This window comes from Vipera ursinii (assembly GCF_947247035.1).
Source record: "Vipera ursinii genome assembly, chromosome: 9".
Lineage (NCBI taxonomy): Eukaryota > Metazoa > Chordata > Lepidosauria > Squamata > Viperidae > Vipera > Vipera ursinii.
The window spans coordinates 2241585-2265071 of record NC_139523.1 but is presented as its reverse complement, the minus strand read 5'-3'; the positions used below and the strand labels follow the sequence as shown (position 1 = coordinate 2265071).

Below are 23487 nucleotides of genomic sequence, written 5' to 3'. Positions count from 1 at the left end.
GCCCCGGCTTCCCCAGGTGGGCAAAGGGCTCCGGCGGGCACTGAAGCATCCGGCTGCAACCCGGAGAGGCGGTCTGGCTCTGGGCTGGGCTGCAGCGGGGCGGTTCCTGCCGGCGGTGCCAGATCTGGGCCTCTCGTTCCCCCTTGCAAACCCCCTTCCTGCCAAGGCCGAGCCTTCTCCCCCGGGGTCCGGGGGAACCCTAGTGCGGCTCCAGATGCCCCAAACCAGGGAGGGGGCTTTGCAAGATGTGATGCCACCGGGCCCAACCCTGACCCAGTCACCTTGCTGGGGAAGCACAAATGCTGAAGGAGGGAAGGTTGTTGCTCTCCCTTAGGACTTTGGACTGAGGGGCAGGGAGGAAGGTGCCGGGTGTGACTGGCGTGGCCGTCTGTGCAGTCGGGCCTGAGCAGAGTTGGGAAAGTCCTGGACCGGCCAACCACGTGCTGTGGTCCACCTGGAGGGCCTTCCACTGAAGCTGCCCTCTTGGGAGAGTTTACCACTTCCTGCTGCCTGGTTCACTCGGTTCAAGGCCGAGTCACGCCAAAGGGCCGTGAGTGGGTGTGTGTCACACAGATGGAATGGAGCGTTACGCTTTGACTGTGGGCAATGTGCCAGGCAGGCGGCTGGCCCTTGTGGATCCAGCCCAGGACTGGCCAAAAAGTTTCCTTGGCCTGAAGATTCTCGGAGGAGGAGCAAGTGATGATATGAGAATAATGTCATTTTTTATAGGTTAGCTAGATACTCCAGGGAAATAGCAACAGATCTGGAATCCATTTGTTTCGGCATATATTTTGTGAACTGACAAAGCACATATTCATCCATGCAAGCAGATGCCATAATATAGTTGTTCAATGTTTAAGATGTCAAGAGACTTTTTATACTTCTGCAGAGATAAACTAATGTGGTTGTTGCCTTTTAAAAATCCAGATCATCTGACCGTTATGGTATAAGGTCTCCCGCCTTGAGCAGGAGGTTGGACTAGAAGACCTCCAAGGTCCCTTCCAAGGTTCTGTCTTCTGTGCTCTTTCCAACTGAGTTAATGGGACAGCGTTGATGCTGGGGGGAAAAGCATCCCGGGCACATGGGTACTACAGTACTTGGAGAAACCGAGTCCATCTAGGAAGGCAGCAGTTCTTCTCTCCCTCCGTCTCGGCCATCTTACTGTAGGTTGAAGCGTGCCTCCCCCACCAGGAGAGTCAGGGGCCACCAGAAGTCCAAGCAATGGCGGACCCGTGAAAGCAAAATCTGCCAGGCGTTGCGAGTGAGGCCCGTGGGAGGCATTTTCCCCTCCCCCTGGCATCAGATGAGCCAACGGGGGGGGGGGGCTGAGTGCAGCTCTGCGTGCAGACCTCAGCCCGGCTGCCCGATCCCAGGGAAGTCGTGTGGGGAATCCCAGGGCCATCCACAAGACAGAGAGTATTAGGAGTCCTGTCCAGTTAGAACCATATTTCTCAACTTTGGCAACTTTAAGATGCGTGGACTACAACTCTCAGAATTCCCCAGTCAGCCATGCTGGTTGGAGGATTCTGGGAGTTGAAGTTCACACATCTTAAAGCTGCCAAGATGGGGAAACACTGAGTTAGATAATCCTAGCTCATACTGGTGCTCTTCCGAGAGGTTGGATCTCTCACAAGGGTTGTGAATATGATGGGAGTTGTAGTCCATTATATTTAGAAGGCAGCTGGTGGAGAAGATTGATGTTGGTGACTATGCTTGATTTTACAACTCTTTTTGCTGAGTCATTAAGTGAATCTGGCTTCTCCCGTTGTCTTTGTTTGTTGGAATTGGCTGAGAAAGTTGCAGTTGGTGATCACATAACTCCGGGACGCGGCAACTGCTGGCAATACATGTTGGTTGCCAAGCACCTAAATCCCGATCACATGATTGCAGGGAAGCTATGAAGGTCATATGTGCGAGGACATTGGGCAGTTTTTGGTAGATTCCCTGGAAAATGATAGTAAAGGCTGATGACCTCTTTTAACTTCAGGTACAGTTTAATCTTCTTTTTCAAAAAAAATCATCAGCCGTTGGTGTGTGGCTTTCCAATCTGGAAATATTTGCACACCCTTCCATAACTTTGTGACCAGAATTGGTGCTGTTTTCCTTGTACGGATGTGGAGTTGAGCCTGATTTGCCATAGTGCAATTTCCTAGAAAGTTGTGGGTCTCAGCACAAGCCTGGGATTATTCTTGCAGGAGTCGGACATCTGTTTTGGAAACTTTATGTATTTTGGAAGGAAAAGCATGCTGTGAGGTAAAACTTGTTGGCAGAACTTTGTGTGTTCTGTAGAAAAACGTACCTGTCTATACAGCCGAAGGGCTTTCCGAAAGGCCAAGGAAGTCTGTTGGCCGAGGTCCCTTGCCGCCTTGATGTTCTCCCGGCTCACCTGCCCTTTCCAGGCATTTTAGCCCTTTTGTTCAGAGAAGGCCCAGAGGGAGGAAGCGGGCCTGAATTGTGGGCCTGGTGACCGAGGCAGAACTGCAGCCTTCTTTCTTGCTCCTTGGGAAAAGCCGCCTGCTGGCCAGAGGTTTGCTCCGGATCCCGCGCGTGACGTTTCTGGTTGGGAAAGAAACCAGTTACAGGCAGTCCTCGACTTACGACCACGATCAAGCCCAAAATTTCTGTTGCTAAGTGAGATGTTTGTTAAGTGAATTTTGCTCCATTTTACAACCTTACTTGGCACAATTGTTAAGTGAGTCACTGAAGTTGCTAAGTTAGTAATATGGTTGTTAAGTGAATCTGGCTTCCCCACTTTGCTTCTCCGAAGGTCGCAAAAGAGGATCACGTGATCCCTGGGGCACAGCGACCATCATAAGTGACCATCATCCAAATTTAGGTCGCGGGGCCATAGGGACGCTGCAACTAAGTGTGTAAGTGTGAAAAACGGTCCTAAGTCACATTTGCACTCCTGATGTAACTTCGTACGGTCACTAAATGAGTATATTTTGGCAGTAGCTTTCTTTAAGCAGGATTTTTTTAGTTTTTAAAATGGCACATTATAGGTAGACCCTGACTTACGACCCCAACTGAGCCCAGAATTTATGTTGCCAAGTGAAACATTTGTTAAGTGAGTTTTGCCCCATTTTTTGAACTTTGTTGCCCCAGTTGTTAAGTGAATCACTGCAGTTATTTAGTCAGTCACACAGTTATTAAGTGAATTTGGCTTTGCTTGTCAGAAGCAAAGGAGGTCACGTGATCCCAGGCGCTGCAAAGGTCAAACTGTAAATAGGAGTCAGTTGCCAGGTGACTATGGAAATCCCAACAACAGCCGTAAGTGTGAAAAACAGTCACTTTTCTCAGTGCTGTTGTAACTTTGAATGGTCACTAAGTGAACCATTGTAAGCCGTTGTAAGCCTTTGGGTTTTTGAAGTTCCACGTTAGTCGGAATTGGGCAGGATAAAGAGCGGGAGCTGCAACTGGCACGGGTGACGACCCGCTTACCTCCGTTGGTAACCCCTAGCGAGGACGGGCCTCTTTCCTCGCGGGCCGCTGGGGCTGCTCCGCCATCGGGTCTCTTGCGCAGGTGCCAGCGGGGAAAGGGGCCGACTGGGCCGCAGGTGGACTCTAGGCCGGATTCTCTCCTCCTCTCTCTCTGTGCCCCTCCCCCCAGCAAGGGGACCCCCGGAGGCTGGCAAGGGGGGGAAGGAAACCTGCCCGTCTTGAGATCTGTGGTTCATCTCCGTGGGGTGCGTCCACGTGTCAAAAAAGTCAAAATGGTGGACGTGAACTTATGGTCAGCACCCTGCCCCCTTTTTACGTATGTCCTCCTGCAGAAGCCCCTGAACACTGGTTAGTCCTGCAGCTCAACTGTTTTTTAAAACATATTTACTTTGGCCTCGTTTTGGAAGGAAGCGTGATGTACAAGTAAGATTCATTTTATTTATTTATTGTATCCTCTTTTTATTATTTTTTTTATAAATAACTCAAGGTGGCGAACATAATCAACAGCCCTTTGTCCTCTTGCGTTCCCCACACCAACCACCCTGTGAGTGGGTTGGGCGGAGGGAGGGAATGCTTCTTCACAGCAAGAAGGATATATATATATATATATATATATATATATATATATATATATATATATATATATGTGTGTGTGTGTGTGTGTGTGTGTGTGTGTGTGTGTGTGTGTGTGTGTGTGTGTGTATGTATATGTATATGTATATGTATATGTGTATATATCACAAATCCTTAATATTTTGTCAGCAACATGTTGTCTAGGTTCCAATATTTGACTTACATGTTAAACTCCCTTCTTGCTACCTCATTTTTCTAACCATTGATAAAATGTACCCCATGTTCTAAAGTATTGTGAATCTTTTTTCTCCTTCATTTTCAATGCAAGTCTGTCCATTTCTGCACAGTCCAAAATTTTCCTGATTATCTCTTCCTCCGCTGGTAGTTCTTCATCTTTACAATGTTGAGCAAATATAATTCTCGCTGCTGTTAATACATGTAACGTTAAATAGACACATTCTTTCTCATAATTTCCTGCAATTATACCTAACAGAAATAATTAACGCTTCCCCCCTGTGGAATTTCCCCCAGCCCTGGTGACAGCAAGAAGGCCTTCAAAGGGCTGTTTACTGGAGGGCTTTGAAGGGAAACAGGAGCGCTGGGGCTGTTGGGCCTTGTGGGAAAGAGCGCAGAGAACAGCGTCGGGCTGTGAGAACGGGGGCACTGTGGAAGAAGCCGTAGCGGGGTAGTTTCTGACAAGCAAGCTTCCTTCCCTTGGGGACACCCTTCACGGCCGAGTCCCCTTGAAGCACGTGAGTGCAAGGAGCTGCACATGTGAGTTTCTCTCTGGATTACCAAGGAGACATGAAGTTCTTTGCTTGCCAGATCATTATGACTCCAACAGAGTTCTGCTGGATGAAATCACCGCCGTCTCCCAGCACATCTTATTCACTGCTTCCAAAATGCCGAGTGCAGACGGGCCCCACCCTGTTCAACTCTTTCGGCACCGGGGCTCAGGCACATTCGACAGCTGCAGCAGCCTTGAGGGGCCCAGCGGGGCCTGGATGGGAGGGCTCGCCTTTACTGGAGTGTGTGTGTGTGTGTGTGTGTGTGTGTGTGCGTGCACACACACACACACACACACACACCCAAGAGGGCAAGGGACTGACCTCTAGAATTGCTTTACAGCATTGCTGACAATGGAGAGAAAGTGCTATGAAAGGGAAAGTGGCTTGTGCCCTTCCCCGGTGATTCTGCACTTTGGGCAGAGAGTGGCTTGTTTGGTGACAGGCAGGGACCAAGGACCCTGCCCTACAGGCACTGCCAGCCGAGAATGGTGCCCCTGTGAGGGCGGCAAGTGGGGGGGAGGAGGCAAAGATGATTCCATTGCGAGGAACACCCCAACACACACACACCCCGGTCATGTTTACGTCCCAAAACAAATCCAGGAGTTCTGTGTGCAACTGTTTTGTATGTCTTGCCTTTCCCTGGACCTGCAGGTGGCTTAGTTGGAATCTTCCTTTGCTTTATCTTCACAGCAGCCTCTTGAGGGGTGGGGTGTGAAGCGGCCAGGGCGCCCTTTTCCTGGCTGGAGTTAGAACTGAACCAGCCTCTCAAGTCTTAAGCCAAGAGGATTTGCAGAGATTTGCACTTCGGCCTTCCGGTTCCTTCCCCGCTGCTTTGCAACTTTGCATCCCTTGGATCGCTTTGCCAGTTGATTTTCACCAACCCTCCCTCCCTCCCTCCCTCCCTCCCTCCCTCCCTCCTTCCCCCAAATGCCTCTGCTGGCTTGTTCTGCTACTAGCATGTCAACACCACAGTCAAATCATGGTTTTTTTAAACCACAAGTGCCTTGTTTCACTCATGCTGAAGGGTCTGCTTGGGCCTGACTCCCAACCCCTCTACCTTTTGGCTCCTGATTTAGCCAGATCTGAAAGGTGGCAAGGTTTCTCGCTGGATACTTTTATTCAGATTATATTAAACAGATAAGATAAATTAAGGAAACATAATGGGAAATACATAAGAAAACAAAAACATATTTAAAGGTATACACCGACCCTTAAGGAAAAAAGGAATTAACAAAAATATCTAATAATGTAAGTGTACAGTCCCTCTTATTCTAAGTTCCCTTCAACCCTCTCCTATTAAACAATGCAAAAAAGAATTAAAAACTATTACGTATTAACAGAAATAATAATTCTGCTATTTAGATATTGAAAAGTAATCCATTACAGTACACCATTAGACATTTCCAAAATGAAAAATATCCAATCTGATAACCACTAAACCTCACCAGAAACAAAACTCATTAGTTAACTATAATCAGATAAATCAATTTTATATTCTTCCTTCCACTTAAGGCCTATCAATAATCTTCTAATACCTTTTCCTTTTCTCTTGAAATTCTCAGCTTCTTTCAAATCCATTTGTAATTTCGTAAAGTAACTCTAGCAAGCCTTTCAGTCTGAAAGGGTATCCCGCCTCTCTTTGGGAGGGGATGAGGAGGGAAGTAGGAGGCCCTGGAGCCCCCCAGCCTTTCAGGGGTCCTCCCTGGACTCAGCTGAGCTGGAATGGGAGTTGGATCCCCAACTCTGGGGCAGGTCATCCGGAGGGAAGGGAGGAATCAGGTGCAGAAGATGCCAGAAAGCAGATTATCTGGAACTTTTTCCTGCATATGAGACGGAGTACCTATTAGTTGTCCTGCTAGGTGACTGCTGCTGGCGATCAGAAGAGCTATTTATCCCTCTTGGTGGCTTTCCTGTCGCTGGTCAAATTGTCCTGCTGGGCGGCTGGGAACGGCGAACCCCGAGCTCGTCCAGGGGCTGCTCCTTCCATCACACACCCAACATGCCATGCTGGTACCTGAGACTGTCCACTTTGGAAAGCCAGACGTGGCTGGGCATCACCCAAGGAGACTTGAGATTAGCAGGATGTTTCTCTTCTCTGTAGGGTGTGGTCAAGACAGTGGGGAGAAGATGAAACGGGCCACACTTCACTCACACCGTTGTGGCTGCCATCTTGACTTTGACTGTGCACTGTAAGCACCCGTCTGTACCCAGTAGGTACAGACGAGTGCCGCTTTCTGACTTTTGTTACCCTCTCTCCCCATGGTGCCTCCAGATGTATAGCACACTGCTTCTTCCTTCCTGCCCTATAGGGTGGGACAGACTGGGAGAGGGGACTTAGGTAGCCGTGGGTCTCCCAGTTGAGCAGAGACATGGGGGTCGTCATTCATATATTTATGTATCAATTGTGTAGAGCTGCCATCTCACAGATGCAACTCTGTGGTCCTCCAGATGTATGCAGTTAAGACCCACCATCTGAAAAATCCAGTTATTCTTTTCAGTAAAAGATCCAAAGTACCAATTCTGCCTAGTTTTAAAGGGTTAACCGGACACGTTTGCTTGAGAAGGAAGAGACTGCAATGGCATACTTTATGTTGTCTCATAAACAAAGAGGAGAGGAACTCAGCCAGGTAGCTCTTGGCACACAGACTGAAGAGTTGCAATGTTGGGATCAACCTTGAATAGGCAGGGAGGGGCTCTGACAGTTTCAGGAAAGGAAAAAAAATAATAGCCTATTTTATATCCCAGGAAGAAAAGATATTTCACTGTCCAATCTTAATTTAGCTACCCAGAAGAAAATTCTGGGTACCTACCTGGGACCTTTTGTCAGGTAAGACTGACATCCCTGCCTTTGGTAGAAACTGCAATGACATCATGAAATTATTGCACAAATGATACAAAATACGTGGTTTGCATCAGTCACATGGCACTTTTTTGACATCACTCTGGCTTATAAAAGACAAAGGTGATTGGCAGGGAAGACTTATGTGACCAATACAAGTTACATAAATTGCATCATTTGTGCAACAACACAACATCGTGATAGCTTTGACACAGGCTCCTTGCCCTGTTTCTGCTTTGGATATTTCCACAATTGCCACCTACATTGATTATTTGTAGTGGAGGGAAGGACCTGATCAGTTTTCATGCCCTGCGACCCTGAGTTCTTTTCAACTTCCGGTCTAGCCCTCAGTCTGACGGCTTCCTGGGGTCTCCCTCGCTTCGGTATGTGAGATGAGTCAAGTGGCTAATTCTAAAGGCGTGGTTCATTTAAAAGTGTAATCGATTGTGTGGCTTTTAATCCGTGTGCTTTCAATGACTGTAACATTCAAAGAAGGCTCCTGGGGGGTGGGGAATAAAGTTCAGGTGGTGCCCATCTTATGACCAGAATTGGCATCAGAGTTTCCAATGCTAAGGAAGGGGGTTGAGTTACGCCCACTTTCACATTTTTGCCACGGTTTTTAGACTAACTGCAGCGAATCATGTGAGCATTAAGTAGATCTGGCTCCCCCTCCCTCTTGTCAGAAGCCGGCTGGGAAGGCTATGAATGGCGGCCAGGTGATGGTGGGATGCTGCAGACTGTTTGCGGGACAGCCGGGCCCGGGAAAGGCCTCATGCCTTCAGTGATGCAGAACTCCGAAGCCTCAAACGTGCCTTACATTGCACACACCAAGGCTTTAACATTTTAATGGTTAACGTTTTGATGTTCTAATGGTTTCATATTGCTATTTTACAATGTTGTCAGCTGCCCAGAGTCACTCAACAGTGAGATGGATTGCATATAAATTTAATAAATAAAGCAAAATGAATAAAAAGATTTATAGTAAGAGATGTGCAAAACAACTAAAAAAGAGCAAGGCTTGCATGGCAGGATTATGGCCACCATCTTGACTTTTTTACCTTCCCTGCCCAGGCCTCCTGGCCCTGGGGCCAAAGCAGCAGCAGATGCCCATCATCCCCTGCCGTTCCCTAACACAACTCCAGGTGGACAATGCAAGTCTTACAGGAGCCTGTTGCATTGCAAACTGAGTGTGGGGGCAGCCTCCGTTACATAGGCAGCGTTAACTATGATGGAGACCAGTGACTATTGCATCATCAGATCATGACATTGTGTTTCAACTAATTTGTATGCTGATGTCATCCTTTCCTCTCCCCGCCATGGATGCCTTTCCTGTGGCCATTCTGGGGTGGGCGAGGAAGGCATCTGATGTTTTGGGGGGGGGGCTTCTGGGGTTTAGCAGATCACAGTCATGGTTCAAACAAGGACGAGACAATAGTTATCTCTTCCTCTATATATTTGCTCTTTTTTAAACCATTGCCCTCAGTCTGCCATTACTCAAAATGCACAAGCAGTTTTTTGGCTTCGGAGACATAATGCATCCTGGCTTGCAAAAGCCAAGCTTTCTGATGTTACAAGTTGCATAAAGCAGTCAATCCCCCCCCCCCCATGCTGCAACTTTTGACCTCTGGCTTTGCCCCACAGCAGACGGGAGAGGCCCTCTTCTCCGGGTGAGAAGGAAGGCCGTCCGTGCTAAGGAAAGCGCCTGGCGTGCTCCTGTCCAGTCCTGCAAGGGAAAATGTGGTTGTCCTCGTGGACACCTTCTAATTAGCTTATGGCTGATGACAATACCTGTAGTCCCCAGCCCCAGTGGCTGGCTGAGAGCCATGGGTTTGTAGTCCAGCACATGTGGAAGGATCAGGTTGGAGAATGCTGGTACATCCCAAGAAGGAAAAAAAATTACAGTTTCTCTCTCTCTCTCTCTCTCTCTCTCTCTGTGTGTGTGTGTGTGTGTGTGTTGCCTCCATTAAATGGATGAAGCGTATTGTAGGCACCTTGAGCTGGATTGCAGAACTGGTTTCCAGGGACTCGTTGTTGGGAAATATTGTGGATAGTTTGCAGGATTATGGGAGCTGAGAATGGCATTTGTGAGCTGGAGACTCATCAGAACTTTGCACCTGGCTTGTGCTGGAAAAGACAGAGATGGGTGTTTTTTCTGCCTGAATCAGGTCCTTGTGTAACAGCAACACCTGATTTTCTACAGGCCAGGAGGGCTTTGGAGGCAGGTTTAGGAGCGCTGGGAGGCTTCCTCCTCAGGACAGTCTGGCCTTGGAGAGGGAGGAAGGCCAAGGGCTGAGCAAACACCTAGCGCAGCGGAGGAAACTCGTCAAACCGGTGCCGGAGTTTCTGTAGGCTGCTTTTGCACCTGAGGAATTCAGGGGCAACTTGCGAGAGTGTCGTCTTAGACAACCTCGCCCCAGGGTAGGTCCCGTGGAGGGGACACAGGACAAGCGGGCCTCTTTTTCCATCGCCCTCGGTCGCAAGAGGAGGAGGAGGGGGGGTGGGGGGTGGGCGAAATCAGGTTTCAGCAGGAAAGAGCCGGGAGCCTCCTGGCTCGTTTCTGTTAATGATTTCAGATCTCGGCCTCCTGTTTTTCTTTTAGTGGCAGGTAGGCCTTTGTTCCCTTCAGAGGAAGGCCTTGCTCCCAGAGGCTGGAATGCTCCTTTGCAAACCCAGGCGGCTGCTCCCGAAGACGCCTCCTCCCCCGGCACGCTTGCCCTGACCCGTGACTCGACTCAAGTCTGCCCCTTAATCCGCTTCTCTTCCTTCCCCTTGCCGCTCTCAGCTTTCTGAGTCTGGACCCACCTGTGGGGCAGCCCGAGGCTTCCAATCTTTTCCTTCCCCTCCAGAATGCCGGGCAGAGCCACTGGTGAATCTCGGGGGGGGGGGAAACTTTGCCCTTCTCGACCCCCCCCCCAGGATGAATGTTTTTGCTGCTGGGATCTAACAGGGTTGATCCAAACGGGCTGCGGGGCTTGGTGGGTCACCTGGAAGATGCGCCTGTCTTCACGTGGGTCCCCGTATGAAGCGGGTCAGGGAAGCAATGCAAACCTCACCCCAGGTCAGGCTTCAAACAAGACTTCGTAGACCAAAAATCTTTGGGAGAATTCCCTTACAAGTAAAAACCTTTGAAAACGTGCTGCTCCTTTGCTGGTATCTCGTTGTGTATTTTAGGAGGTTGTGAGGTACCAGGCAGCGAGGGAAGCCCATTGGGAGGCAAAGGGCGAGAGGGGATTGCACTTTGTGTCTGTGATGGACATTCTAGTTCTCAACTTATGACCACAGTTGGGATGAAGAATTTCTACGGTTGAGCCAGGCGGTCGCTGAATGAGTCGCACCTGATTTTCTGACTTTTGCTATGGTTGTTAAGCGAATCACTGCAGTTGTCAAGTGAATCAGGAAGTTGTTAAGCGAAGCCACCTTCCATTGATTTTGCTTGTTAGAAGCCATCTGGGAAGTTTGTAAAGAGCAGTCCCACAGCCCCGGGACACTGCAGTGACCATAAACACATGCCAGGCACACGTATTTTGACCATGTGCAACACTGTAAGTGAAAGAACCGGTTGTAAGTCACTTTTTCCAGTGCTGTTCCACCTTCGCATGATTGTAAGTCAAGGACTTCCTGTACAGCAAAGTAATTTCAAGGAGAAAGCTTTGCAAAAGGTCAGCCAAGGAATCAGAGTTTCTCTTTGCTTAGTTGGACCTCCACGGAGGTTAGTGCTGGCTGGTAAACCATCGTTTTCTTGGCTGCATCTAAAGTGAGTGGGAATTCCTGCAACTTTTCTAGATAGGGAAGGGCTACTAAAATTAATCTCTCTCTCTCTCCAGCTTTTAATAGATGGGCAGGCAGCTTTCCTGACCAGCTTTTTTGTGGCCTCTGGATGACATGGCCAAAATCAGTTGTGTGGTTTTTGAGTTTTTGAAAAAGCTAAAATGAGAAAAAAAATAGGTTCATTAAGTCGCTACTAAGCCTAATGCACGATTTTCAGCACCCAAAAGAGTTAATGCAACCCTGGGTTGTATAAATAGAGGCATAGAATCAAGATCCCACAAAGTATTAGTACTGCTTTATAAAACCCTAGTAAGACCATACCTGGAATACTGCAGCCATATCACAAAAAAGATGTTGAGATTTTGGAAAAAGTTCAGAGAAGGGCAACTAAAATGATCAAAGGCCTGGAGACTAAAACATATGAAGAATGGCTGCAGGACCTGGGTTTGGCTAGTAGTCTAAAGAAAAGAAGAAATAGAGGAGACATGATAACAGTATTCCACTATTTGAGGGGCTGCCACAAAGAAGAGGGGGTCAAACTATTCTCCAAAGCACCAGAGGAAAGGACGAGAAACAATGGTTGGAAACTGACCAAAGAGAGAAGAAACCTGGAATTAAGAAGAAACTTCCTAAGAGTGAGGACAATTAACAAGTGGAACAACCTGCCTCCAGAAATCGTGGGTGCTCCATCACTGGAGGTTTTTAAGAAGAGGCTGGACAGTCACTTGTATGAGATGGTATAGGTTCTCCTGCTTAATCAGGGGCTGTACTAGAAGACCTTCAAGGTCTCTTTCCAGCTCTATTCTACTCTAATCTTTGAGCCATCTAATTTACGAAAAGAAATGATTCAGAGGTAGAAAAGAAGGGAACAGATGTTAGATGTTAGAATCGGGGTGTGTGTGTGTCCACATGTATCAAGAAAGTCAAGGTGGCCCCTGCGTGACCATGTCCCTGCCCCTTGTTTGGTATGTATTGCTCAAGAAGGCTCTACGGATGCCCTGCTGGAAAGCCCGGAGTTGGGAGAGGCTGGAGCACCATAGAGATAAAGGGTCACAGTTGTGATGGAGTGAATTTCTTTTTATACCTATATCTCTATATCTTTATATCTATCTATATCTAATCTATCTCTATCTCTCTATCTATCTCTATATATAATTTTTTATAGGAATAGAGTTAGGGTTAGGTTCATGTATTTGAAAAAAAAACCAATGAATAATAATTTATATCTTATCATAATATGTTAGTTAATTGCTCGATATTCTTCTTACTAATATGTGTTCAGTGCTATACATATCACGTTCCTTTCTCTCTAACTTGTTTTTCCTGCCATTGAAAAAAATTATCCCATGTTCTAAAGTACATTGAGTCTTCTTTCTCTTTTATCTTTAGTATTTTTGGTAAGATATTCATTTTCACTGTTGCTATTCTCCCCAGCATTGAAAGTTGTAAATTTTTCCACTTTTCCAGATCCAATTGTATTTGTTTTAACAATTTTGCATAGTTGTCTTTTATTGCTGCACATCTTGCTGTTAAATAAATTCCCAAGTATTTAACATTTTTTGACTATTTGAAGGTGTTTTTTTTTTGCTAGTTGGTTTTTTTGTTTTTCTGTTAAGTTTTTAGTTAACACTTTGGTCTTTTCTCTGTTTTCAACCCTGTCGCTTCTCCAAATTCTTCTGTTTTCTCCATAAGCTTAGCGCTTGTTTCAAATAGTTCTTCCAATATAAAAGCCAAATCATCTGCAAATGCTTGTAGTTTGTATTTTTTATCTTTTATCTCCAGTCCTTTAATTTCTATATCTTGCCTGGTGTTTCTGTTCAAAAATTCCAGTGTTAATATAAATAATAGTGGAGATAGTGGACATCCCTGTCTTGTGCCTTTTTTAATGTCAAAGTTTTATGTAAAATTTCCATTTACAATTACTTTGGCTGTTTGTTCATAATGAATTGTTTTGATGACATTTATAAAGTTTTCTCCCAAATCCATTTCCTCTACTTGCTGGAACATAAATTGTCAGTTTACGTTGTCGAACACTTTCTGTGCATCAAGAAGTATTAAAGCCCCCTTGTTCCCTGGATGAATTTCATAGTACTCTAAAGCATCTAGGATCATTCTTAAGTTATTTTTTTATCTGTCTTTTAGGTAGAAAGCCATTTTGGTCTGTATGTATAAATTTGGTCAGAAATTTCTTTAGTCTTTCTGCTATTACTGAGGTGAAAATTTTGTAATCTACATTTAATAGCGATGACAGGTAGACCTTGACTTATGACCACATAATTCCAGGGCTAAGGAAGACAGTTGTTAAGTTAATTCCAGGGCTAAGGAAGACAGTTGTTAAGTGAGTTTTGCCCCATTTCTTGCCACACTTGTTAAGTAAATCACTGCAGTTGTCACGTTAGTAACCCGGTTGTTAAATAGTTCTGGCTTCCCCGTTGACTTTGCTTGTCAGGCCACAAAATGTGGTCACATGACCCCGGGACACTTGAACCGTCATAAATACAAGACAGCTGCCAAGCGTCTCACTTCTGATCCTGTGACCATGGGGATGCTGCAAGGGTCTTAAGCAAGGGTCTTCAAACTCAACCCTTATATGACTCATGGACTTCAACTCCCAGAATTCCTCAGCTAGGCAAGCTGGCTGAGGAATTCTGGGAGTTGAAGTCCATGAATCATAAAAGGGCCAAGTTTGAAGACCCCTGGTCTTAAGTGTGAAAAATGCTCCTAAGCCCCCTTCCTCAGTGCCCCCGTAACTTTGAACTGTCATTAAATGAACGCAGGTCAAGGACTATTTGTAAGGATTTCCACAGCTGATTCAGGTTCAGTTCATGAAATGGTTGCATCCATAGAAAACGGGCGAGACCCTCCAGGAGGCCAGAACGATGGACCGGAGTGGCCTTCAGAGGTTGACACCCTGAGGCTTCTTCCCAGAGCTTCAGGGCTGTTTTCCCAATGTTTCGCTACCAGGCTGGGTAGCATCTTCAGTGGAGTTGAGGGGAGGTCCGTGTCGCTGTTCTGCTTATATGGGCTTTGCGTGGTCAGTAGGTCTTGTAGGTCAAGACCTACTGACCACACCTGAAGCCCTTCTAAACAGAAGAGCACGGACACAGACCTCCCCTCAACTGCGCTGAAGATGTTACCCAGCCTGGTAGCGAAACGTCGGGAAAGCAGCCCTCCAGCTGGGAGAAGCAGCCTCCGCTCTCAGTGCAGGTCCCTAAGAAGAGAGCAGAACAGAGTGACAGAGTTGGAGCGACCTTGGCGGTCTTAACCCTATTGCAGTCCTTAGGACGCCTGGCGCTTGGATCCCTCCACTGCCAGGGTGCAATAATGATACACTGTTTGATTGCACAAGTATAATACAGTTTCTGAATGTAAACCAGGGTGGGGAAAACAGGATGTTTTTGGCTCTAGGCTCACATAACATGCTAGTCTCGAAGGCCAGGTTAATGAAACAGCGGTACTATTTGTGAGGGTGGCGAATATCCGGAGCCGTGTTACTGCATTACTGTGTTCGTGTAACATATTGTGTATCTAACGAATGAACCTATTTCGGGTGACCACGAAGCCTGGTCCAAACGTTCGCAAACCTAGTTGATGTGTACGTGGACTCTGAATCCCAGGAGACTCAGCCAGCTGAGCCAAGGGCCAGGGGTTCAGGGAAACGGGGGGGGGGGCTGCTAGCAAGCGCCTCCTACTCCCCCCCCCGACCCGGCTGACCCGAGGCTCAGTCCGGCGGTGCCAAGGCAGGGCGCTCCCCCGCGCAGCGGCCCCGGAGAAGCCACCTGACCACGGAGCGGGCTCCTCCCCGGGCCCTCCATTGGTTCCGCGGCAGCCCCTCGGGAGGCGCTCGGGGCTCCCGCGCCCTCATGTAGCGCCCCGCTCCTGCCCCGCCCGCCCGCCCGCCCGCAGCCGGCGGGGTCGGGGCGGGGGCGGCCATGGGCAACGCGTCCCGCAAGCGCCGCGCTCCCGGCGCCCGGCCCTGGGCCTTCTGGACCTTCGCCCGCGCCCACCGCGCCAGGACAGGTAGGGCCGGGCGGGGCGGGACTCGCCGGGAGGGGCGCCGGGCACTCGGGGCGGCTCCTCCCGCCTTCCCGCGTCGGCAGCCCCTCGGCTCCCGGTCCGCCCGCGGCAGCGGGGTGACCTCGGCGCGCCTCCCGGGAAGCGCGGAGCCCGGGAGAGGCGGCGGCGCGGCGCTCGGCAGGCGCTCAGAGGCCCTCTTGCCGGACGGCGGCGGAGCGCAGACAGAGGCTGCGTTGCGGGCCCGCTTGAGCCCCGCGGGATCCCCGGCTCAGTTGGGCGGCGGGCGGCTTCTGCCCCTCGGGATCCCCGGCCGGAGCTGCCCTCTGCGCGGGCTCTCTGCCTCCCCTGGAGCGGACGGGCTCCCCTCGGCCCGGGGGCAAATTTGAGTTGCAACCCCCAGAAAGTTCGGGCGACACCTGAAGACCCGGGGAGGCCGGGCGGGGAGGCGGCCGCTGTCTTAGTCCTCCTTGCGGCGGCAGCTTTCCCTCCTCCCCCCTTCGCCCTTTTGCGTAAACGGCAAGCGGGGTCAAGTAATAGTCTTGGAAGTGAATTTTGACTTCCCCACACGGGGCTGCTGGGATCACTCAGCACGGTTTATGCCTGCGTGTGTGTTTGTGTGTGTGTGTTTGTCTACTCTAGTTCAGTGTTTTTCAATCTTGGCAACTTGAAGATGTATGGACTCAACTTCCAGAATTCCCCAGATGGCATGGTTGGCTGGGGAATTCTGGGAGCTGAAGCCCTCCATCTTCAAGTTGCCACGGTTGAGATACGCTGCTCTAGTTGAGAAAAGATGCCACAGTTTGATCGTGTTTATATGGACTTCATCATAGACTATGGTTTATGAAGCATCACAGTAGGAGGAGCAGGATGTTGGATGCACCATGTTATGCGACTGATTCACTGGTTAATAATTTTGATTTTATTGCCCACCAGCTGACCAGCAAATCCTGTGATTTGCACCTTTTGCATTATGCATGTGACATCACAGTGTGCATGATGCATTCCCTCCAGCAGCTGGATTTGCAGGTTACCTGAAGCCAGAAGGAAACGCAGCCAGCATCTGCTGCTGTGGCCTAATTGTATCCTCCCGATGCTTTGTGATTTTGGGGCCTCTGCCCTGCTCTGTACTTTAGACTGCAGACTTCAGGTGCTCATGTGCTCTGCCCTGCCATAATGGAGTATGTTGATGACAAAAATAGCTTTAATTGTTGTTATTTCATTTAATCCGTGTTGATTATATTTTATGGGTGGTAATCACGATGAATAAAAGGGAAGGCAACCCCGTCTCCCAACTGGCTAACTACATGTTTCACAGTTGTAGAGGTCCTCCTAATTAGCACTAAGCTTTCTGAGTGTGAGAAATGCTGAGACTTTGGAACATGAAGCTGTGGGTGTTTCCCCCTCCCAGCCTGGTGGGTTGGCCTAATGGAGCACCAGAGGTGGAGGAGGCTCTAGGTTTTGGTCTACTTACGGTCCCGTGGTCGGACCGCGTGCTCCGGAGAGGTGAGGGTGTTATTTTGCTGTGTTATAATTGGCTGCTTCTGCTGCTGCTGCTGCTGATTAAGAGAAACCCTCACACACGAACTTTCCCCACAAAACAAACACACTTCATTTAGTTTGGGTTAAGGCCTATTAATACCCCCAGCTTGTCTTTATTTAATAAGGAAGTTTGATTTTTATTCAGACCTTAGGATGATACCAACACCCCATTTGATCCAGATGTTGGGTGTTTTACTGATGTAACATTGGGTTTGCCTGCTTTCAGTGAAATAGCTCAGCAGCAGCCTCCTGTTCCAGAGAGCTTTGGTGCAAGTGCAAATTCAGCGTCACCCACATTTCTACAAGGCATAAAGATTGAGGTGAGCTCAGGCAAAAGAGACCCCCAACAGGTTGTGCCAGTTTGAGCACTTAAGCAGGGTGGGCTTCGGAGCCTTTCCCACAGGACAGCCAGTGCTCCTGCATTAACCTGGATAACTTGATTTCCTAGCCAGCTTTGCAGATTTACTGCTTGCCAAGCTCTTCATCTGCCCAGCTGCTAAAATAAGCCCTACAGGAAAAGAGAAACAACAAAGTTAAATGTTGCACAGCCTCTGTGTCTGGACAAGAATTAGTCTGCTAATTTCCCCGTTTTGTCTGTAGTCATTATTGTCCTTTGCTGTGACAATCAATCTGCAGCTAAACATGAACCAGATTAAGTCCTGGATTTCTGGCTAATATGATTTATTTTCTGATGAGTTTTTTTTATTCTGATTTTTGAAAGGAACATGGTTTACTAAAACTTTGAGGGTACATCTTTCCCTAATTTTTTTTCATTCTGATAAAAGGTTCACTTAATGATTGGGTTCCTAAATTAGGCAATGATACACTTCACTTAACAAATTGAGAAACTACAGTTGGCAGCTAGTAATAATATGCAGTGCTTTTTTTGTAAAAGAAAAAGGTGCCGGAACTCACACATGTCATACAACCCGCCTTGCCTACCCTACAAGGTTCCATCCAAAAAAGGTGCCGGAACTCCGTTCTGAGCGTTTTATGAGAAAAAAAGCCCTGATAATATGTAATAATAGTAAGTAATAAAGGTTCAGACACTGTGCTCAAGTTTACAAATCACACAAACTACCTTGTGATGTAATGGCAGTGTGTTACACACCACTCCTAAAAGTCAGGTACAAACCCAGCTCTCTATTTGCTCAACCTACTAGCTCTTAAATCTTGGTTGCTTTGGGTTGGGTTTTGTGGGCTAGTATTCTGTCCAACCTCAGCCTGGTTGGTTAGCTTAAAGTCGAGTGCATTGTGCAAATGCAGACAATGGATGGAAGCTGTGTGAATGTAGCCACAGCCACATAGGAATTCAAGCTGCAGGAGTTTGCCCTCAAAAACGTGGTTTTGAATGTGGTTGGGGCGGAGCTGGTTGCTAAAGTAGCAGATGAAATGACTATGGAGGTGGGGCCAGATTCCAAAGCCCCCCTCCCAGGTCACGGAGGAAGCGGCGGAGCTTAATGAATGTGGCAAGCCAGGAGGTGCCAGGGAGAGAGAAACTTCCTAAAAAAACCCTTCCTGACAGTGAGGACAATTAACCAGTGGAACAGCTTGCCCCCAGAAATCGTGGGCGCTCCATCACTGGAGGTTTTTAAGAAGAGGCTGGACGGTATGGGTTCTCCTGCTTGAGCAGGGGGCTGGACTAGAAGACCTCCAAGGTCCCTTCCACCTCTATTCTGATTGATTGAGAATGGAAAGGAAGTAGGAAAGGTGTGGGAAAGGCCTTACGGGATTAACTTGTTGCTTAGTCCTGAAATAGGTGACTGTGTTGCAGTTTCCAACTTTTTCCTCCTCCAGATGCCCAGGGCAACAGGCTGGTGAAAACGCTCTCACGCATAAATGCCATGAAAAGGGAATCTCGAACTCAGTGGTTGCCATGCTGGCTAGGGAATTCTGGGAGTTGAAATCCACAGGTCTCAAAGTTGCCAGAGGTTGGGAAACGCTGCTGTGTCAAGGATCCTGAAAGTGAAGCCCAAGGGAAAGAGGAGCCACATTCTCCCCCCCCACTTCACATTTTAGATGCTTTAAGGTCCCCAACCTTTTGGGCACCAGGGACCGGTTACAAGGCGAGAGGCTTTTCCACGGACCGGAGGGGGCCTGGTTTTGTGTGCTGCCTGCATCCCGTGGATGGGGCTTTGCTTGTGTGTGTGGACCGGTTGCTGGCATGCCGCAGCCCGGTACCAGTCCACAGACCAGGGGTTGGGGACCTCTGCTTTAAGGTGCCTGGAGGACAGACCCCTCCCATTCTTTTTCTCTTTGAGTTTTCAAGTCAATTGTGGCTTCTGCTGGGCCCTCAAACAAGTGCCTGCTGTTTTCTGGGCAAGATTTCTAGACATGCCTGCACTTTCCAGCCAGCTGTGAAGGAGCCCCAAGTCCCCCCAGATGACTTCTAGGACAGGATTAGAACTGAGGATCTCCCAGCTTGAAATTCAGCACCTTTAAGCATGACATCACACTGGTTGTCATAACTTATTCTACATATTTAGGTAACATTACTGAAATCAAATTCATATTTACATTTGATGCCACAACTCCAGTGAAATGCCTTGCCAAAAAACAGGAATACAAACTCCTGCTTTAGAAGTGTTTGGGGGTGGGGACACATAGGAAGTCCCAAAAGTCAGGATGGCATCTGCAACTGTGCAAAGTTCTTCCCTTTTCTTTAGATGGAGTTTTAATTGCAGAGTTGCAGCTGCTGCTTTGATTTTATTCCCTCCCCCTCTCCCTCCCCCCATTTAGTTAGCACCTGATCTCATGCATGGCTCCAGAATCTTGGCTGGAAACAGGCGGAGTTTATTTTTCTTTATTTCATAGTTCTGGCATATTCCGGTGGGAGAGAAAGGTCTTCAAATCGATCCATTGATAAAGAGCAGTGTTTCTGCAACTCAGCCACTTTAATATATATATATATATATATACATGTCAACTGCCAGAATTCCTCAGCTAACCATGCTGGCTGGGGAATTCTGGGAGTTGAAGTCCACACATCTTAAAAGTTGTCAAAGCTGAGAATTATTAAGCTTTGTGACATAAATTGTTTGTCCTCCTAGCTCCTGAATGTGCAGCAGCCTCTGCTGCTGGAGGACCCAATCTCTGGAAAGTTTTATTGGTAGCAACACAGAAATGCTTTGTGTTGCCTTCTCCCCCATATTAGTCTAGCCTACATCTCTTGGATTTCTGGGTGGTGCCCCATCCAAACACTAAATCTGCCTGCCCTTTACAGTATGTAGCTTCCCCACCCACATCACATCAGATCAAAGCTGTTACCCAGCTGGCACTCACCCTTAAGTCAAACAAGACTTCAGGGGTCGGCATGCAAAAAACAGGCGGCATCTGGTGGCACCATTTTCTCCAAAGGCAAAACCTTTGAGGACCGGTGCAAGTAGCCCTCTTGGGGGCAGAATCCAAGGCAGCGCATGGTCCTGCCAACTTAACCAACCCGATTTAATTCTGGAACGGACAAGGCTCCCCTGCAACTAACAAAACGAACAAACCGAATGGGGGACATTCATCCCCTCTTCATCTTCATCTCACCTTAAAGCTGTTCTTGGTGATGGTTTTTCCCCCCCTTCTTCTTCCACATCCGATTCTCCTAGACTGCCTGGATAAATCTCTACAGTTTTCTTGTTGAGATTTTTCAGATTTGATTCTCCTAGGCAGCCTTCCTCAACTTTGACAGTTCTGAGATATGTGGGCTTCAACTCCCAGAATTCCGCAGCCAGCCATCTTGTGCCTTCCTAGGGCTGAGAGTGGTTGGCCCAAGGTCATCCAGGCGGCCTCGCGCTTAAGGTGGGACTGGAACTCGCAATCTCCTGGTTTCTAGCCCGGTCCCTGTAACCACTAGATAAGCTGGCTGTCAAGTGAAGCTCTCCTCTCCTTAATGGAAAAGCTGAGCGAGCCACAAAGGCTCTTTTCTGCTTTTTTCCATTTAGCCAAGTTTCCTCCCTCCCTCCCTCCCTCCCTCCCTCCCTCCCTCCCTCCTTCCTTCCTTCCGCTGGGCTCCTGTTGGGGTATTTGCAGTGACACCCAGCTTAAAAGCAAAGGTTCCCTAGGAGTCTGTACCTGACTGGGGGCTGGGTGGGGGCGGGGGTGGGGGCAGAGGGTGAGCCAACTGACTGACCGATTCATAGGCAGGCAGGAGATGCCCAGGGAAGCTTTGGCACTTTGGTCTCCAAAGTCCTTGGCTGCTGATCTTGCTGGCCTGCAGCAACAAGGGGGTCCTTGCCCAAGGATATCGTGATGGTAGCGACCTCAGTGCCCCCTTCTCCCCACCAGCAGCGTCTGCAGGGGATTGACAGACAGCCAAGGTGGTGGCCGCCTTGGTTCAACGAAAGCCCCACAAAAAAGAGACAGAGCTTTGATCACCCCTCCTGGCTGCCATCTTGACTATGCCGACCATCCCCATGGACTCCCCTGCCCCCCACGGAAGCCCATGCCGGCTTAGCTTCTGGGACTCCCCTCTTGGCATAAATGGGATGGGAACGGTAGGGAGGGCTGACATGTTCGAAAGGCCAGGGGTGTGATGTGGGGAATGGCTCCTATTCTATCCCCCTCAGCCTGATGTTTTCCAGGTGTTTTGGACCTCATTCCCACAATGCCTAGCCAGCACTCCCAGCCAATGGGAACTGAAGATCCACACATCTGGGGGGCACTTGGTTGGGGAAGGTTTTTTTTACCTACAGTTGTGTTTTTCCAAACGGCAGAAATGCAGAAGTTTTGTGCTTGCTTTATAGTCCGGGCTTTTAAACGAGACTAATTCTTTTTCAGACACTGATTGGGGGCAGGGGGAGATTTATCTCCCTGGAAGTTGCACCCCTTGACCTGGAAGGAAGTCCATTCGTTCAACATAAATATGTAGTTGGGGCTGCTATGCTAATGCAGATGCATCCTTCTTGGGCTCAGAGACTTCAGGGGCCATTTAAAAAACTATTTAAAAACACGCCACAACTAACCTAAAGCTTCTCTTGGTGAATTGAGATAGGCGGTTCAGTTTTGTAAGCTTCGACTTGTCTCTTCATTTATGCTGCAAAGTTCTGTGTATTTTGTTTATTTAAGTCATATTTATCCCCCTCTTTAGCCAAATACTGATTTACATACAGCCAACTAAAAAATAAAGAGACAAAAGACATAGCACACAAGATTAAAGGGATGGGCAGGGAAGAGGAAATGCCTTTTAAGACAGATGAAGTGGACCCCCCCCCCTTTCCATTTCTCTTTTCGGCTGGGAAAGTTGATACAGGGAAAGGCTTTACTGTGACTGAACATAGGTTTTCCCGTTTGGTCTGGAAAGAGGAAACGGGAATAATCCTTGGCGGTAGATGGACCAATAATAAGAGAATAATAGAATTGGAGGTCTTGGAAGAGCTTGGAGGTCTTCTAGTCCAACCCTGCAGTCCAAGCAAGAGACCCTATACCACTCTGGAAAAATGGCTGTCCAGTCTCTTCATGAAAACCTTCATGATGGAGCACCTACAACTTCTGGAGGGAGTTGTCTATTGATTAATTGATCTCACTGTCAGGAAATTTCTCCTTAGTTCTGGGTTGCTTCTCTCCTTGATTAGTTTCCATCTGTTGCTTCTTGTCGTGCCTTCAGGTGCTCTGGAAAATAGCTTGACTCCCTCTTCTTTGGGGCAGCCCCTCAAATACTGGAACGCTGCTATCATGTCATCTCTAGTCTTTCTCTTTGTTAGACTATATCCAATTCCTTTTGGGAATTAGTTTTTTAGCCTCTGGTCCCATGATCAACTTTGTTGTTTGTTTCTGTACTCTTTCTAGAGCAGGGGTGTCAAACTTGCCACGTTACGTGACATGTCGCATATCCCGACTTTTCCCCTATTGCGCAGTTTTGGCATGACACATCTGGCCAGCGGGCCGGCAGTTTGACGCCCCTGTTCAAGCATCTTTTTTCATAGTGGTGACCAAAACTGGACATAGTATTCCAAATGTGATCTTACCAAAGCAGTATAAATTGGAATTCACACATCAAATGATCCTGATTCTATCCCTCTATTAATGTAACCTAGGATTGCATTGGTTTTTTTTGGCAGCTGCTGCACACAACTGGCTCATATTTAAGTGATTGTCCACTAGGACTCCAAGATCCCCCCCACAGTTACTGTTATTAAGCCAGGTTTCACCTGTACCTCTACATTTGGTTTCTATTGCCTAAGTGTACAATCTGTACAATTTTATCTATGCTGAATTTCATTTTCTTAGATTGGCCCAGTGTTCAAGTTTGTTGAGAAATCAGATCCTTTGGTTGGGTTCTCCTTCCTTTTTTCCTGGTTTCACACATGGCCCCGAGCCTCAAAGAAATCAGGTTAACTGATTTGGGTGAGCATCTTGTGTACTCACAGCCCAAGTAAAATTTTTGAACCAGAATGCGCAGCTTTGCAAGAGACCAGCAGCTGTGCCGCAGTGATGTCACACACAACATTGGGGCTGGCATGGTGTCCTGGCACCCGTGCTGAGAGGCTGCCGAGGGGAGAGCCAGGATGGTACCTGGAGGGTCTCTGGGCAGGC

General features: G+C 48.1%; 1 protein-coding gene across 4 annotated transcripts in view; it reads left to right on the top strand.

Moving 5' to 3' along the window:
- Nucleotides 1-23487, top strand: part of NHSL3 (NHS like 3) — a 69807-nt gene that overhangs the window by 1101 nt on the left and 45219 nt on the right. Inside the window, exon 1 of one of the 4 annotated variants that reach the window (XM_083369266.1) lies at nt 15244-15429. The exons of the other annotated variants lie outside the window; for them this stretch is intronic. Within the exon in view, the coding sequence (XP_083225392.1) occupies nt 15342-15429 (88 nt within the window). The 5' untranslated portion in view covers nt 15244-15341. Of the gene's footprint in view, nt 1-15243; nt 15430-23487 lie in introns of those variants that run through there. 4 annotated transcript variants of the gene reach the window in all.